The sequence below is a fragment of the Rhinoraja longicauda genome, unplaced genomic scaffold (assembly GCF_053455715.1).
Source record: "Rhinoraja longicauda isolate Sanriku21f unplaced genomic scaffold, sRhiLon1.1 Scf000147, whole genome shotgun sequence".
Lineage (NCBI taxonomy): Eukaryota > Metazoa > Chordata > Chondrichthyes > Rajiformes > Arhynchobatidae > Rhinoraja > Rhinoraja longicauda.
The window spans coordinates 167,831-185,235 of NW_027601365.1; the positions used below are offsets into that span (position 1 = coordinate 167,831).

General features: G+C 42.1%; 1 protein-coding gene across 1 annotated transcript in view; it reads left to right on the forward strand.

Annotated features, from left to right (window-relative positions):
• The window catches only part of LOC144590171 (progranulin-like), a 65,233-nt gene that overhangs the window by 30,355 nt on the left and 17,473 nt on the right, over positions 1 to 17,405 (forward strand). Inside the window, exons 3-7 of the mRNA XM_078394989.1 lie at positions 3,413 to 3,547; positions 6,376 to 6,525; positions 6,793 to 7,020; positions 9,705 to 9,783; positions 12,544 to 12,641. Of these exons, the coding sequence (XP_078251115.1) occupies positions 3,413 to 3,547; positions 6,376 to 6,525; positions 6,793 to 7,020; positions 9,705 to 9,783; positions 12,544 to 12,641 (690 nt within the window). The remainder of the gene's footprint in view (positions 1 to 3,412; positions 3,548 to 6,375; positions 6,526 to 6,792; positions 7,021 to 9,704; positions 9,784 to 12,543; positions 12,642 to 17,405) is intronic.

The following is a 17,405-nucleotide window of genomic DNA, read 5'->3' on the forward strand; positions in this document are numbered from 1 at the left end:
GGGTTGCAATCCAACCCGCATCCTTTTTGCTCATTCGTAAAGCTTGCAGTAAATTGACCTTGTCAACAATTTGTAGTCTGCAGTTTTCAGATCAGTGTTTGCCTCCAACCAGAAAGTGACCTAACAATTAGGATACTTAAATAACTGAAATGTACGTCTTTCAAATGTCATTTCCTGCCATGTACCTTTCTAAATTGTTTTTAGTTCCCAAATCTACAAATAAGGGTGTTCTTTCCCCCTTTGTTCATGGGTATTTTTCAAATATTTGTTAAAAGTGGATGTGATAGAGTTGCAAAATGTCTTTTCCAGGCATGTCTTGCCAATTGGTGTGTCATCACTTATGAGAACTGGGATCAGAACTTGTTTCTAAAGATGAATTTAGCATTCACTGATTGTTACTCTGCCACCAGAGACATAGCTTATGGATATTTTTATCCCTTACTATCTCTCCCTACTATCTAATAACAAAGTTAAATCAACTTTGAAAAGCTTCAGTAAGCACAATTGAAGCTTAAACCCTTTTTGGTCTGGCACATGAAGGCACTGTTTTAGTTCATTGCTTTTTTTTCTGCCAGAAGAGGCTTTGTTCCTCAAAACCAAGGACCCAGAAAGAAAACATTATTTGTGTTATTCCCCTTTATCATATATCTGCACACTGTAGATAGCTCGATTGTAATCATGTATTGTCTTTCCGCTGACTTAGCATGCAGCAAAAGCTTTTCACTGTATGCGTGACAATAAACTTAAACTCAACTCAAAATGCTACATCTGCCACCACTTGATTGTTAATGAATCATATTTGAATTATATTTTATATAATTTAAGGAGTATTCTGCGGGGAAAAAACAGATTAAAGCGTGGATCAGTGCTTAGGGCTGATGTGGCCATTCTGGAAAGAGAGATGCAACTGACAGCTCAATGTCCCAGGGTTTTGATGTTTCAGATGTGATAGAGAGGGAGGGAAAAGAAATGGAGGAGTTGCTTTACTAATCATGGAGAATATCATGGTACACTCAGAGGACATGGTGGAGGGTTTATCTGCTGAGACGATAATGGATCGAGCTCAAAAATAAGAAAAGTGCAAGCACTCAAATGGGATTGTACTATAGGCTTCCCAATAGCAAGTGGGAAATGGAGGTACAGATATGTAGAGGGATTACTGAAAGATACCAAAGGAACAGGGTTGTCTTAATGGGTGACCTAACTTCCTCAATGTCCACTGGGTCTTGCTCAGTTCCAAAGGCTTGGATAGGGCAGAATTTGTTAGGTGTGTCCAAGAGGTTTCTTGAAACAGTATGTGGATAATCCTGAGAAGGGAACACCTTGTGTTGTGGGAGACACAAAATGCTGGAGTAACTCAGCGGGACAGGCAGCATCTCCGGAGAGAATGAATGGGTGACGTTTCGGGTGGAGACCCTTCAGACCTGTTTCGGATCGAGACCCTTCTTCAGACTTGTGTTGCGGGAACAAGCTTGGCCAGGTAACTGATGTTTCAGTGGAAGAGCATTTTGGGAACAGTGACCACAATTCCATAATTTTTAAGATTGTTATGAATAGGAACAAGACTGGATTATGGGAAAGTACTGAATTGGAGTAAGGCAAATTGCAATGTTATTGGGCAGGAGGATACATTGGGGGTAGTTGTTATTGGGCAAGTCCATATCTGACATGGGGAGTTGTTTAAAGGGCAATTGATCAAGACTGACAAGTTCCAGTAAGGAGAGGGATCAGGATGTCAAAGAAATGGAAAATTGGAGAACCAAAGAGGTCGTAAATTTGGTCAAAAGAGAAAGCATAAACAAGTTAAAAAAAAAAAAATCAGACAGTCTTTGAGGAATATAAAGCAAGGAGGAAAGATTCAGGTGATTAATAGGGGCCACAAAATGGCTTTGGTAAGTCGGATTAAAGAAAATCCCATGGTTTTTTATACATAACATTAAAAACGAAGGTAAACAGGACAAGAACGGACCACTCAAGGATAAAGGAGGGAATTTGTGCTTGGAGTCAGAGGACATAGACGGAGTACTAAATGTACTTTGCAGCTGTTTTTACCAAGGCGAAGGACATGGAGGACAGTGAGATCAATGTGGAGTACACTAATATGCAAGGGTAGTTTGAGATTGAGAAGCACGAGGTGAATACAATGTGGAGGGACCTTATGGGATCTATCCCAGGTTACAAAGCTCTGAGCAGGAGAGTAGCAAATGTTATTCATTTGTTAAGGGGAGAGAATCCAGGAAATTATAGGAATCCAGGAAATTATAGGAAATTATAGGACCTTGGTGGTATGCAAATTATTGGAGAGGGTTGTTTGGGATAGGATTTACTCCCATATGGAAGAGAATATGTTAATTGGGGACAGTTAGCATAGCTTTGTACATGGCAGGTTGTGTCTCACTAACTTCTTTGAGTTTTTTTTTAAGAGGTGATGAAGGTGATTGATGATGGTAGGATTGTGGATGTTGTCTGCATTTGATAGTCCTCCATGGTAGCCTGATCCAAAAGATTCAGGTGCAGAGGTTTAACAGTGACTTGGTGGTATGGATTCATTATTGGCTTACTGATAGAAGACAGAAGATTGTGGTGGAAGGATGACATTCTGGCTGGAGGTCTGTGATCAGTGATGTTCCATAGGGATCTTTGCTGGGACCTCTATTTCTGATATATATAAATAACTCTGACATAACCTTAGCTAAATTGGTTAGTAAGTTTGCAGATGACACTAAGATTGCTGGAATTGTGGACTATGAAGGCTGTCAAATTATACAGTGGCATATACTGCAGATTAGTTATAGAAATAGGCAGAGAAATGGCTAATGGAGTTTAATCAGAGCAAATGTGAAGTATTGCACTTTGTGTGACCGAATGTAATAGGGAAAATAAACGATTAAGTAAGAACCCTTAACAGCATTAATACATGGGGATCAGAGTCTAGGTCCATAACTCCCTGAAAGTGGCAACACAAGTCGATTGTGATAAAGAAGGCATATAATTTGCATACCTTCGTTAGTCAAGGCATTGAGTATAAGAGTCAGGAAATCATGAGGTGTAGGACTTTGATTAGGCTGTTTTTGAGTATTGCATGCAGTTCTGGTCGCCCCAAAACAAGAAGGATGTGGAGGCTTAGGAAAGGGTGCAGGGGAGGCTTAGCAGGATGATTAGCTGCAGGGAGAGGTTGGAAATGGACTGCAAATCTACTTCAGCTAATTGAAGTGCAGGGAGACTACATGAGTTTAGTTTGGGGTGATTATTATTTGAAATATAGACTCTGTATTCATGCAGGTATAAAAATCCCAGGTGTAATTTTATAGTCAACATTTAATATGGATTGAATCGCTTACTGTTAAGACTGTCTGTACAAAGCACAAGGTTTTATATTTTCCATTCATGATTGCATATTTCTCTGTTGCAGGCAGTTTGCTGTTCTGATATGATCCACTGCTGTCCTGAAAATACCACCTGTGATACCAAGCATTCAGCTTGCATTAGTGTGACTACCATACCCTGGGTGGAGAAGGTCCCAGCAATCAGCACTGGCACTACCCTGGTAAATCAACATTACATTCTATGCTGTAAATTAAGCAATAGAAATTTCAGTAATTTTGTTTAGAAGTATATTGAGTAATTTTAAGCCAAATTTACACTTTTAATATTTTGGTCAAGTATGTTTTTAAAAATCCTTTCATTTCAATTTTTCGATTTTTCAGTGTTCTAGATATTTTGAAATGGCTTGAGGACTTGTACTTTATTAATAATTTTATTTCTCCAGGTATATCCGCTTCACAATTTTCTGACAGAGAATGTGATGTGAGCTAGTTTTTATGCAGACCTAGTTTACATCCTGCCATTGTTTGACAAGCCATGACAGTCTTCTCATGTGGTTTATTTGTAATGCAAGGAATAAGCTTGGCTGACGACATTCTGAGCATTTTTTTGGTCCTAGCATTTAGTTTCCTAATCTCGGTAGTTTATCAATGGCCCGAACAAGCCAAGTCAAGTCAAGTCAAGTTTATTTGTCACATACATATACAAGATGTGCAGTGAAATGAAAGTGGCAACGCCTGCGGATTGTGCTAAACTACAAAACAGAATAGAAAAAAACATTTTAACACAAAAAATAAATTAATTCAGTAAATTAAATTAGTTCCTGGTGATATGAGAGTTAACAGTCCTGATTGCCTGTGGGAAGAAACTCCGTCTCATCCTCTCTGTTTTCACAGCGTGACAGCGGAAGCGTTTGCCTGACCGTAGCAGCTGGAACAGTCCGTTGCTGGGGTGGTAGGGGTTCCCCATAATGTTGCTGGCTCTGGATCTGCACCTCCTGATGTATAGGTCCTGCAGGGGGGGCAAGTGTAGTTCCCATAGTGCGTTCAGCCGAATGCACTACTCTCCACAGAGCCTTCCTGTCCTGGGCAGAGCTGTTCCCAAACCAGATTGTGATGTTCCCGGACAAGATGCTTTCTACAGCCCCAGATTAGAAGCACTGAAGGATCCTCAGAGAGACTCTGAATTTCCTCAATTGAGGTGGTAAAGGCACTGCCTTGCCTTACTCACCAGTGCGGCAATGTGTGTTGTCCATGTCAGATCCTCTGTGATGTGGACTCCCAGGTATTTAAAGCTGCTCACCCTATCCACAGTAGTCCCATTTAACTCCAGGGGCGTGCATGTCCTCGGACCTTGAGCCCTTCTAAAGTCCACAATCAGCTCCTTAGTTTTTTTGACATTCAAGAGGAGGCTGTGGTCCTGACACCAGAGTGCCAGATCAGCCACCTCCTCCCGGTAGGCCTTCTCATCGTTATCGGAGATCAGGCCCACCACCACAGTGTCATCAGCAAACTTGATGATGGGGTTGGAGCTGAACCTGGCCACACAGTCATGTGTGTACAGGGAGTACAGTAGGGGGCTAAGGACGCAACCCTGGGTTCAGGGTGAGGGGGTTTGAAGTATGTCTTCCAATCTTGACCACTTGGGCCCTGGCGGTGAGAAAGTCCAGGATCCAGGCACACAGGGGAGTGTTAAGCCCCAGTTTCAGCAGCTTCTCAGTAAGTCTGGTATTGTATTGAAAGCTGAATTGAATCCAGTTATCCTTGCTCACGAAAACAATTCTGTTCATTAGTCACTGTTTATAGAGTCATACAGTGTGGAAACAGGCCCTTCGGCCCTAATTCCCACACCGACCAACATGAGCCATCTACACTAGTTTTTGGTACCTACACTACCTGTGTTTGGCCCATATCCTACTAATCTTGGCTTATTCATGTACCTGTCCAAATGTTTCTTAAACATTGCGATACTACCTGCCTCAAATACCTCCTCTGGCAGCTCGTTCCATATATCCACCACTCTCTGTGTGAAAAGTTACCCCTCAGGTTCTTATTAAATCTTCCCCCCCTCACCTTAAATGTATGTCCTCTGGTTCCTCGATTCCACTACTCTGGGCAAGAGACTGTGTGTCTACCTGATCTATTCCTTTCATTATTTTGTACACCACTCTAAGATCACCCCCTCATCCTCCTGCACTCCAAGGAATAGAGCTAGCCTGCTCAATCTCTCCCTATAGCTCAGGCCCTCGAGTCCTGGCAACATCCTTGTAAATGTTCTCTGAACGCTTTCCAGCTTGACAACATTTTCCCAAAAACATGAAGCCTAGAACTGAACCCTCGAGTCCTGGCAACACCCTTGTAAATCTTCTCTGTGCGCTTTCCAGCTTGACAACATTTTTTGCCAAAACATGAAGCCTAGGACTGAACACAATACTCTAAATGTGGCCTCACCAACATCTTATATAATTGCCACATGACCTCCAAACTTCTATGGTCAATACTCTGATGAAGGCCAATGTGCAGAAAGCCTTTTTGACCACCTTATCTGCCTCTGGTGTCGCTTTCAATGAGCTATATACCTGCATTCCTAGATCCTCTGCTCTACAACACTCCCCCGAGCCCTACAATTCACTGTGTAGGTCAGGTCCATGCTAGTCTTCCCAAAATGTAACATGTCTCATTTCTCTCTCTTAAATCCATCAACCATTCCTCAGTTGAACTGCCCAACTGATCAAGATCCTGCTGCAATGTTTGACAACCATCTTCACCATCTACAATCTACATTTGTTGGCTGATTAGTCGGAATACTGTAGTATTTTTATTTTTCAGAGAAATCAATCATCTGATGTGAAAATTGTGCTTGGTATGGTAATTTGTATCCCCTGAGCTGTTATCAGACAATACATTTTGGGGATTCAATATTTGTTGCTGAAGATTTACAATAGATTTTGTGGCCAAATAGATGCTTGGCTCAGAACCAGAACCATAGACCATGATGAACAAAAATACTTTGAAATGAATGAGAAATGAGATCTTGTCTCTCTAATTCCAGTGGGAAGAAGTAGAAACAACCCCATTTGTGCAAGCAGGAACAACGAATGCAGTGACTGAAAATGTGTGTCTGGATAATACGGACTGCCCGCCCGAGTACACGTGCATGCTGACTTCTAAAGGAGTCTATGGTTGCTGCCCACTCACTGATGTAAGATTTGTTTGTTTTAATGTCCTTCCTTCATGATTACTATCTTGTGCACACCACAGTGGCTTTTTAACTGAACTTCTTGCACCACTATTTGCTGCCACCAGTTTAATGCAAATAAAACGTAATGGAACACGTGTTCAAATGAGTAAATGCTTTTATAGAACCTCGGAATATTATTTTCTTCATAAATTTACTCAAAGCCTTTTATCTACTCGGATGTTTTTTTATATAAAATGCTGGTTTTAATTTTTTTTCCTTTCTGTTAAGGCAACCATTTGCAAGGATTGGGAGCATTGTTGTCCAAAGGGATACAAGTGTGATCTAGTCAAGGCCAGATGCAGAAGGACTGGAGTAGATGAAGAATTGCCATTGGTTTCTGGAGTCGAAAACCTGCGTACGGCTGAGAGCGAGCTTTGTGGGAACATGTCTTGCTCTGAGGGATATACCTGTTGTACCTCGACAGACTTTGGTTGGGGCTGCTGTCCTATGAAAGATGTAAGTCCTGAATTAACTTACCTTTTATGGTTTTTCTTTGAAATAAGTACTAGTACAGCACCCATAATTCATAATTAACTTTCCATACATATATTGGCACTGAGTGTTTGTTTTTTTTTTCTTCTTTATGTGAAAGCAAAATGCTAGAAATCTGTAGGTTAGCCACTATCTGTGGGGAATTGGTGTGCTGGGCCAAAGACCTTTCATTGTATCTTGTGGGGAAAAGTTAGGAATTAGATTATGGGGAAATGGCAGAGAAAGGGAGAAGAGGAAGAGTGGACCACAAGGAAGTGCTGTGATAGATAGTACGGCGAGCAGGAGGGACTTCATGTGGGTGAATGGCGGAAGTGCTGTGATAGATAGTACGGCGAGCAGGAGGGACTTCATGTGGGTCAGTGGCGGTTGTTGTTGATTGAAACAATAGAAGAGGAATGTCGGGAGATGTCAGTGGGACAGGAATGGAATATTAATTGTGTACTCCCACACATAATTTTAATTTTGTTCACACTGTCCCCACTATTTCTGCAATTGAACATGTTTCTTTAATAGCTTTTCCAGGTTGATATAAGTGTTTGATCTGAAACATGTGGAAACAAACCACAATATTTAAAACATTTTGTTTCCATCTCCTGATTCTGTGTTATTTGCATTATTGTGCTTTTGAATTGAGGTTTGGGTTTACATTCTTTGTTATCAAGTATTAGCATACTATTAGAAACTTGTGCTATGAAAGCCTTTATGGGTTTAGTATATTTTGCTCTGATAGTCATTGACTTGGCTAATGCAGCAAATGCTGGAAAACACTAACCTTTGTGTTTTTGAAGGTGGAGCTCATTCTTCTCTCCAACGTAGGCTGAATAAACTGCCCAGCAAAGTGAGCTTTGAAACTGCTCTCTTTTACATCCAGTGAACATGTTCACCAACTGTTGGCAGATTCACTTAGTTCAGGACAATTACTTTTCTGTAATGATACAGAATGGAGAATGCATATCCGAGTTTTTTCTGATGTTCTCACATTTGACTTGGTCAAAACATCTCTATTGACAGGAAGTCATAGGAAATCTGGCTGAGAAATTACCCATTTAGCCCAACCATATATTAGGGTCATAATCATTGGTTTTTATGCTTCTCTATCTTGTATTTCAAACACCTGACTGCCAAAGAGTCTGAAGAAGGGTCTCGACCCGAAATGTCACCCGTTCCTTCTCTACAGAGATGCTGCCTGACCTGCTGAGTTACTCCAGCATTTCGTGTGTGCCAAAGAGGCTGTTTGGTAGTTTATGTCTGGGTATTTAGCTGTCCTTTCCTCTAGTTCCTTGAAAAATGTGCCTTGGACTGCTCATCATAACATCTTCAATTATTGAAGCTTAAAGTTGAACTTATCAGATAGACACTCAGCTGTCAATGACTGACAGTCAATGTTCAGGAGCTCCAGTGATGAGAGAATTCCCTTAATGTTCCCAATTGTACTGAGAAGCATTGTTTTCTGGTTATGATATAATTGAGTGTACTTGCTCATGCAACTGGTACACGTTTGTTTGAAAATAACCACTGCACCCACCCTTCCCAAAGATATATTGGAAGCACATCAAAAATGTTGCAAAATATCGCTTCATTGCACAGCAAGTAGAGTCTAATTCAGATATATGAAAGGCAGATTCAGCTCTTTGTACCCAGTTGTGTTGTCATGTATACAATGGCACTCTGCGCCTTGTTATTAGTGGTCTTCAGAAAAGCTCAGGAACAAATAATATATGCAGATTATCACATTAACCTACTGTTACTGATGAAGGGTTTGACTTTTAAGTATGCAAAGGATATTTTTTAACATGGATATTATTGGTCTTTCAAGTCCTGGATTGTCACTCGCTATTACTGCAGTATAATAAGCCTTTGTCATTCTTTGCCTTCAGAAAGGAACAGGAAAGCCAAGCAGCACTTCACTTTCCCCACCACTGAGCCTGAAACTCTTCTTGTTTGGTCAGAACATCTGACGTGACTGAGATCACGAACTAAAGAAGCTGAAATGCCTCCCAAGTGCTTTGTTCAGGCAAATGGAGACCTTTCACAAGATTCTCATTCCGTATCATTGCGTACACGTTATAAAATAATTTCCTCTGCAAACCAGGCCCATTGTAAGGTTTGAGGAATTAAGGAAATAAGTTAAGATTACGATCACCTTAAAAGAGCAGTGCTGCTATAATTTCTGGATTTGCCTCTTTTCCACCTGTTTGGTTGTCAGTCATACAGCACAGAAACATGCCTTGGACACCAAGCCGTCAATGCTGGCAACGATCTCATCTATGCCTTTTCCATTTGCCTGCATTTTACACATATTCCTCTAAACTCTTCCTATTCATGTACCTGTTCAAATGTACAATAACTTTTAAATGACCGGCCTCAACCTGCCCATCGGTGCTTCGGTTGACTGTGAAATGAGAACAGTAGTATTGGTTTAACTTTAACAACTTTAGTTTTATCTATGCTGTAAATAGTTGATTTTTAAATATATATTTTAATTTTAATGCAGCCTGCAATATTGCATCCTTTGTACATGAAACAGACACCACTAGATATTATCTGTTAACTTTTCAGTCTATCAGGTTGAGTGGAAGAAATATTGTTTTAATTTTTAACCATTGCACTCTTTCCTGAAGCTGACCCCCAATTCCATCTGATTACAGGCTGTATGTTGTGGTGATCGCTGTTGTCCAAAGGGCTTCCAGTGTGATAAGGCACGGAAAACCTGCATCAAACCCATTGGTAAGTTGCTGCAAGTATTCAGACTCCAGTCATTCTAGGCTTTCCAATATATTCAAACATCATGTTTCTCCGTTCAAGCCGGAATGGATATATTTTCAATTATCATTGCTGGATGAATTTCAAGCTATGTTTTAACTGAGAATGTTATCACTTTTCTAAAAAGTTACTGGCAGCTACTGCAGGCTGGGTCAGATGGGTTCAGACTCCCAAGTTGCCAGTTGTCTGTCCTTGGCCCAAGTGGTTATTCTGGATGCAGCCCTCTGCAAGGAAACTGCCTCCCAACATTTCTCAGCGTTGATTAATGAACCGGGACAGTGTCAGAATTAAACGATGGTGGGACATGGGAACAGGGTGGAAGCCCCATGTGATTAAATACCAATGGTTTGGCATGTTTCCTCACCAACAATTCTAGTTTGCATTGAAACACGGGCTGAAACACGGACATTTCAGCATTGAGTCTGTGTCAGGGGAGAGCAACACCTCGTGCAATGTCCAGTGACTTCATTGTAACTATTGCAAAACTAGCAATTCTGAAAGTTAATTGAAGATAAGACTAAAATGTTGGAAATACTTGGCAGATCAAACAGCGCAAATGGTAGAGTGTAAACAGTTAACGTGTTGTTTCAATTGACTTTTATTGATAGTGGGAAAAGTTGTAAATATACTTTTTAAGTTGCAGAAAAAAAGACAGGAGGTGTGAAGGAACATAAACGACAGGCTGAAGATAGACACAAAATGCTGGAGTAACTCAGTGAGACAGGCAGCATCTGTGGAGAGACAGAATGGGTGACGTTTCGGGTCGAGACCATTCTTCAGTCTTGATCCAAAACGTCACCTATTCCTTCTCTCTAGAGATGCTGCCTGTCCCACTGAGCTACTCCAGCATTTTGTGTCTATCTTTGGTTTAAACCAGCACCTGCAGTTCCTTCTACACAAACACTAGGCCTGTGTAAGGCAGAGCCTAGAAGAAATTGAGCAGAAAAAGATTGCCAGAGGAACTTAGCAGGCCCGGCAGACTCTGGAGGGAAATGCACAGATGATATTTTGGGTGGGATCCTTCTTCACGGTGATGTGAAATGTGGTCTGTCAATTTTCCTCCGCAGGAACTGCCTGAACTACGATTTAGAATCTTGAATCTTCGGCCAACAATGTCCTTGTTGAACATGATGCCAAGACCTACTGTTCTGATGCACATAGTTCATATCTCTTCATTCCCTACATGTTCATATGCCTAACCAAGTGTCTCTTGAATGCCACTATTGTATCTTCCTGAATCACCACCCTGGCCGCATGTTCCAGGCACCCACAAGCCTTTGTAAAAATAAAAACCTGCCCGACACATCTACTTCTAAACTGTGCCCTTCTCACTTTAGAGCTATGCCCTCTCGTATTTGAGTTTCCATCTGGAGAAAAAAGTTCTGTGCCACGCTGTCCACGTATATACTTCTATCATGTCTCCCGCATACTCTGATGTTCTGGAGAAAATAATCTAGTATAATCCAGTAAATTAATGGAATGGCAGGCAGTGGCGAGTGGGGTGCCGCAAGGCTCGGTGCTGGGGCCGCAACTATTTACAATATATATTAATGATTTGGATGTTAGAAGCAAGTGTGCAGATGACACAAAGCTGGGTGGCAGTGTGAACATCGAAGAGGATGTTAGGAGGTTGCAGGGTGACTTGGACAGGTTGAGTGAATGGGCAGATGCATGGCAGATGCAGTATAATGTAGATAAATGTGAGGTTATCCACTGTGGCGGCAAAAACAAGGAGGCAGATTATTATCTCAATGGTGTCAGATTAGTTAAAGGGGAAGTGCAGCGAGACCTGGGTGTCCTTGTACACCAGTCACTGAAAGTAAGTGTGCAGGTACAGCAGGCAGTGAAGAAAGTTAATTGCATGTTGGCCTTCATAACGAGAGGATTGGAGTATAGGAGTAAAGAGGTCCTTCTGCAGTTGTATAGGGCCCTGGTGAGACCACATTTGGAGTATTGTGTGCAGTTTTGGTCTCCTAATTTGAGGAAGGAGATCCTTGCCATTGAGGCATTGCAGCGTAGGTTCACGAGGTTAATCCCCGGGATGGTGGGTCTGTGGTATGAGGAAAGATTGGAAAGACTGGGCATGTATTCTCTGGAGTTTAGAAGGATGAGAGGGGAGCTTATAGAGATGTATTAAATTATAAAAGGACTGGACAAGCTAGATGAGGACAAATGTTCCCAATGTTGGGGGAGTCCAGAACCGGGGGCCACAGTCTAGGAATGAAGGGGAGGCCATTTAAAACTGAGGTGAGAAGAAACTTTTTCACCCAGAGAATTGTGAAATTGTGGAATTCTCTGCCACAGAAGGCAGTGGAGGCCAATTCACTAGATGAATTTAAAAGATAGAGCTATTTAAAAGATAAGGGCTAGTGGAGTCAAGGGATATGGGGAGAAGGCAGGTACAGGTTACCTATTGTGGATGATCAGCCATGATCACAATGAATGGCTCGAAGGGCCAAATGGCCTCCTCCCGCACCTATTTTCTGAATTTCTATCTAACAAATCTTTCAAATTTCCAAATAAATAAACTATTTCAAGTTTGTAGCTCGAGAGATGTTTGAACTTGCTAATGTATTGGGTTTTTATGAATTACTTCACACATGAGAATTCAATTATTTCTGCCCCCTGTTCCTCTCTCATTGTCCTTCTTTTAATTTCTTCCTCCCTTGATGATTTTCTAGTTTTGTTCAACTGTTTGTTACCTTTATCATGTTCTCTTTGCAGTTTCAAATGTGCTGTGCAATGACACTGTGTTCTGCCCTGGAAAAGAAACCTGCTGCCTGATGTTCTCAGGAGACTATAGGTGTTGTCCTATGCCAAAAGTAAGAGATTTGCACACTTGAAATGTGTAACTACTTTCTTTTCAGCCCGTCTGTAATGTGGGGAATCTCCTTGGCCCTTTGGCCCAACTTGCCCACACCGACGAACATAACCCATCTAAACTAGTCCCACCTGCCTGCATTTGGCCCATCTATATACTAAAACTCTCGTTTGTTCCTGAAGTACAGCCAAAACGGTACATGATAGCGTGACAATTTTAGACCCACCTCTCTCACTGTTGTCCCTATGGAAGAAGTTTCATTGAAATCAGTGTTATATTTTTAAAGTCATTCCATTTTAAAGTTTAAAAAAACGTGCATGCGAAGTTGGGGCTCCGTTGATCTGGTACTTACGTAAGATGGCCGCCGCATCCGCGCGTGTGCAGAACAAACGCGTCCGCGCTTGCGCAGTTGGGGCCCGTTGAGCAGGGCTCGGCTGCCTGTCTCTTGGGAGCGGGAGAGCCAGGCCTGGTGCCGGGGGAAGCAGCCGGAGCCTGGGCCTGGACCTGGACCTGAACATTGAGCACCTGAGCCCCACAGACTGAGGAATGATTCTCTGCTGATCTATGCTGAGTTAGTGGCTCTTTATCAGGAGTCTGAAGAATGCTGCATCAAATGTCAGTTGTGTGGGTTCTGGGAGAAAAGTGATTTGATTATTACGATCGCTGTAGTGCATCGAGCTGGCAATATTTGCATGTTTGACCTGCAAACATCATGACTCGGCTAATCTCGTAAAGAACCATAAAAGGTGCTCCTGTGCATATAAAGTTCCAGCTTTTGGGAAGATGTGTACGGAATGTATTTAGGTGATAACAAAATTTAATGTCGCTGCACAGAATGTAAGAATTCATCATCCATTAGTTTAATGTTGTCATTCCTGTGTCCAACTGCATACACTTCAGAAATTGCTTGGTTTCACACTATTATGGGAAGCGTTAACAGTTGTGTCAACTTTCTAATCCAAAATCTAGATCAATGAGTGGCCTTTGTCATAAACTTTCAGTCATTTCCTTCTAAAAGGTATGTAGGTTAATTGACTGGGTAAATGTAAAAATTGTCCCTAGTGGGTGTAGGATAGTGTTAATGTACGGGGATCGCTGGGCGGCACGGACTTGGAGGGCCGAAAAGGCCTGTTTCCGGCTGTAGATATATGATATGATATGATAAAAAGGGAAGATACTTAATGAATTGTAATTACCAGCTGCACTTGCTCCTGGGACTGTTAACAAAACACAGTGCTCACCTCTGCATGCTCCTCTCATTCTCTCATTTGCTTGGGTTTGTCCAGAAGAATACCTTCACACAAAGGAAGGTGGGTGTATGGAACCAGCTACCAGATGAGGTAGTTGAGACAGAGACTATTGTAACATTTAAGAAACAATTGGGTACATGGATAGGACAGGTTTAGAGGGATATGGGCCAAAGACGGGCAGGTGGGACTAGCGTAGATGGGACTTGTTTGTCGATGTGAGCAGGTTGGGCTGCAGGGTCTGTTTCCATGCTGTATAGAAATATAGAAACATAGAAAATAGGTGCAGGAGGAGGCCATTCTGCCCTTCGAGCCAGCACCACCATTCATTGTGATCATGGCTGATCGCCCACAATCAGTAACCTGTGCCTGCCTTCTCCCCATATCCCTTGATTCCACTAGCCCCTAGAGCTCTCTCCAACTCTCTCTTAAACCCATCCAATGATTTGGCCTCCACTGCCCTCTGTGGCAGAGAATTCCACAAATTCACCACTCTCTGGGTGAAAATGTTCCTTCTCACCCCAGTTTTAAATGGCCTCCCCTTTATTCTAAGACTGTGGCCCCTGGTTCTGGACTCGCCCAACATTGGGAATATTTTTCCTGCATCTAGCTTGTCCAGTCCTTTTATAATATTATACGTCTCTATAGATCCCCTCTCATCCTTCTAAACTCCAGTGAATACAAGCCTAGTCTTTTCAATCTTTCCTCACATGACAGTCCCGCCATCCCAGGGATCAATCTCGTGAACCTACGCTGCACTGCCTCAATCACAAGGATGTCCTTCCTCAAATTAGGAGACCAAAACTGTACACAATACTCCAGATGTGGTCTTACAGGGCCCTATACAACTGCAGAAGAACCTCTTTACTCCTATACTGAAATCCTCTTGTTACGAAGGCCAACACAACATGCCATTAACTTTCTTCACTGCCTGCTGTAGCTGCACGCCAACTTTCAGTGACTGGTGTACAAGGACACCCAGGTCTCGCTGCATTTCTCCCTTACCTAACCTGACACCATTGAGATAATAAGCTGCCTCCTTGTTTTTGCCGCCAAAGTGGATAACCTCACATTTATCTACATTATACTGCATCTGCCATGCATCTGCCCACTCACTCAACCTGTCCAGGTCACCCTGCAACCTCCTAACATCCTCTTCACCGTTCACACTGCCAACTATGACTATAGAATATTCAGGAATATAAATTCTAAAAATTGTAATGATTTAAAATACCTGTACTTATTATTTTTGTGACAATATTTAGTTATACTACAATAAGTTTTCTTTATTCGCAAGTCGACACATCGTACGCCGGGGAGCACCCGTACTCCCATTGGAGGGCACACGCACGGCATTATCTGGATCATCCATCTTGTGGAGTAACTTAATGTTATCTACAGCATTGATTCAGTTGCTACCTGAAGGAACCAATGTTCAGGAAATGAAGGTCCTATTGAATCTACTGTTTTCTGAGTACTTGCTATCTTGTGTAGGTTGGGAGTGTTCATTCAGCATATGTACAGCTCCCATTGGAGTTATCAGTTTCAGGTCAAACGGCCTCCATTCCATTGACATTTTGTGAACAGAAACATTAATGTGATGCAGTTTATGGAGGGGCTCCACAGGTCAAGCAGCATCTGTGGAGGGAAATGGACAGATGAAGTTTTGATCGCGACCTAAAACATTGCCTGTCTATTCACTTTCCGCAGATGTTGCTTGGGCTGCTGAGTTCCTCCAGCAATTTGCTTTTTGCCCAAAATTCCAGCATCTACAGTTTCTTGTGTTTGTATTTTGAGAACTAAATTAGAGTGAAACCATTGCATCTACCATGAGTCGTACAGTCCTTGAATTCTCAACAGCTTTGACTGTGGTATGAGGCATCATGTCGAACATGGAAACGGGTCTGATGAAGGGTCTCCCCGAAACGCCACCTATTCCTTTTCTCCAGAGATGCTGTCTGACATGTTGAGTTACTCCAGCATTTTGTGTATCTATGGAAAAGTACAGCACAGGACCAGACCACTCGGCCCACAGTGTCTGTGCTGAACATGATGTCAAGATCAACTCTTATCTGTCTGCACATAATCTATATCCCTCCATTCTCTGCATGTAGATGTGCCTATCTAAAAGCCTCTTAAATCCACTATTTGAGGGCCAACACACATTCTTAAAAGCTTAAAAGGAAACTTAAAAGCATTGCCAACAGTCTCTGCAGTGAGGCTGCAATAGCTGGTGGAAGAGATGTAAGGTTCACCCAGTTTGCTGTTTTCAAATAACTGGTCTATCTTGTGTTTAAATTGCATTTTGTTTAAATTAGTCGACACTATTTAGTCTGACTGATGCTGGATGACAAAAAATGCCCCTGATTGAGCAGGAGAACTATTCTTAAGTATAGATATCCCCAGGTTACGAATGTGTTCCAAGAACTGTTTGTAATCTGTTTCCGTTAAATCAGCAGCGTTGGTTGTCTGCTGAGATTCCAAAAGGTATACTGGTAAGAGTTACTTAGCTACAGATTAGGTTTAAAACGTGATAGGCCATGTGATTTACTGACCACGAGAAGCTGAGCCAGAAAATTTCAACCTGCATTATTGTAAAGGCAAATGGACAAAAGCCGGGAGTGGGATTCTGAAGTGCAGGTGTATGGGTATCATGAACTGAGATTGTTATGATATTGTCCCACTATGCTTATTTCACGATTAGGATTTTTGGGTTTCATATAGACTCTTATGGCAGACATTGAGTTGTCTCTTGGCAGTCACATTTTAATTTGAATTACCTTTGCTGCAACCTGCAATTTGCTGTGAAGATCTTGTACGCTGCTGTCCCAATGTCTCCTTGTGTAATCTTCAGGTGGGGCTCTGTTCAAAACATGGGAATCCATGGTGCTGAATGTGACTAAAATGAAGGCAGTGTGTCTGGCACTGATGTAGTGATGGTACTGTTAGTGCAACAGTGCAGGCTTGCTGCAGAATTGTCCAAGGCAGAGAATTTCACAGATTCACAACTCTGGGTGAAAAAGTTTTCCCTCTTCTCAGTCCTAAATGGTCTACCTCTTATTCTTAAACTGTGACCCCTGGTTCTGGACTCTCCCAACATCGGGAAGATTTTCCTGCATATAAATTATAATAAGTATCATTCATAACCGACAGATTTTAGCTGAATTTTACATTTATTTTCTCACTAAACACACCCCCTTGTCTTGCACTGTCTCCCCGCCTACCTTTGGAAACAGAATCCCTCCCTCTATTCCCTCCAGACAGACTTCTTTACTCTCCCATACTTAAAAATATTATAGGAAAAAAAACTGCAGATGCTGGTTTAAATCGAAGGTAGACACAAAACGCTGGAGTAACTCAGCAGGTCAGGCAGCATCTTGGGAGAGAAGGAATGGGTGACGTTTCGGGGTCGAGACCCTTCTTCAGACTGATGTCAGGGGAGGGGGCAGGACCAAGATAGGATGTAGTAGGAGACAGGAAGACAGTGGGAGAACTGGGAAAGGGGAGGGGATAGAGAA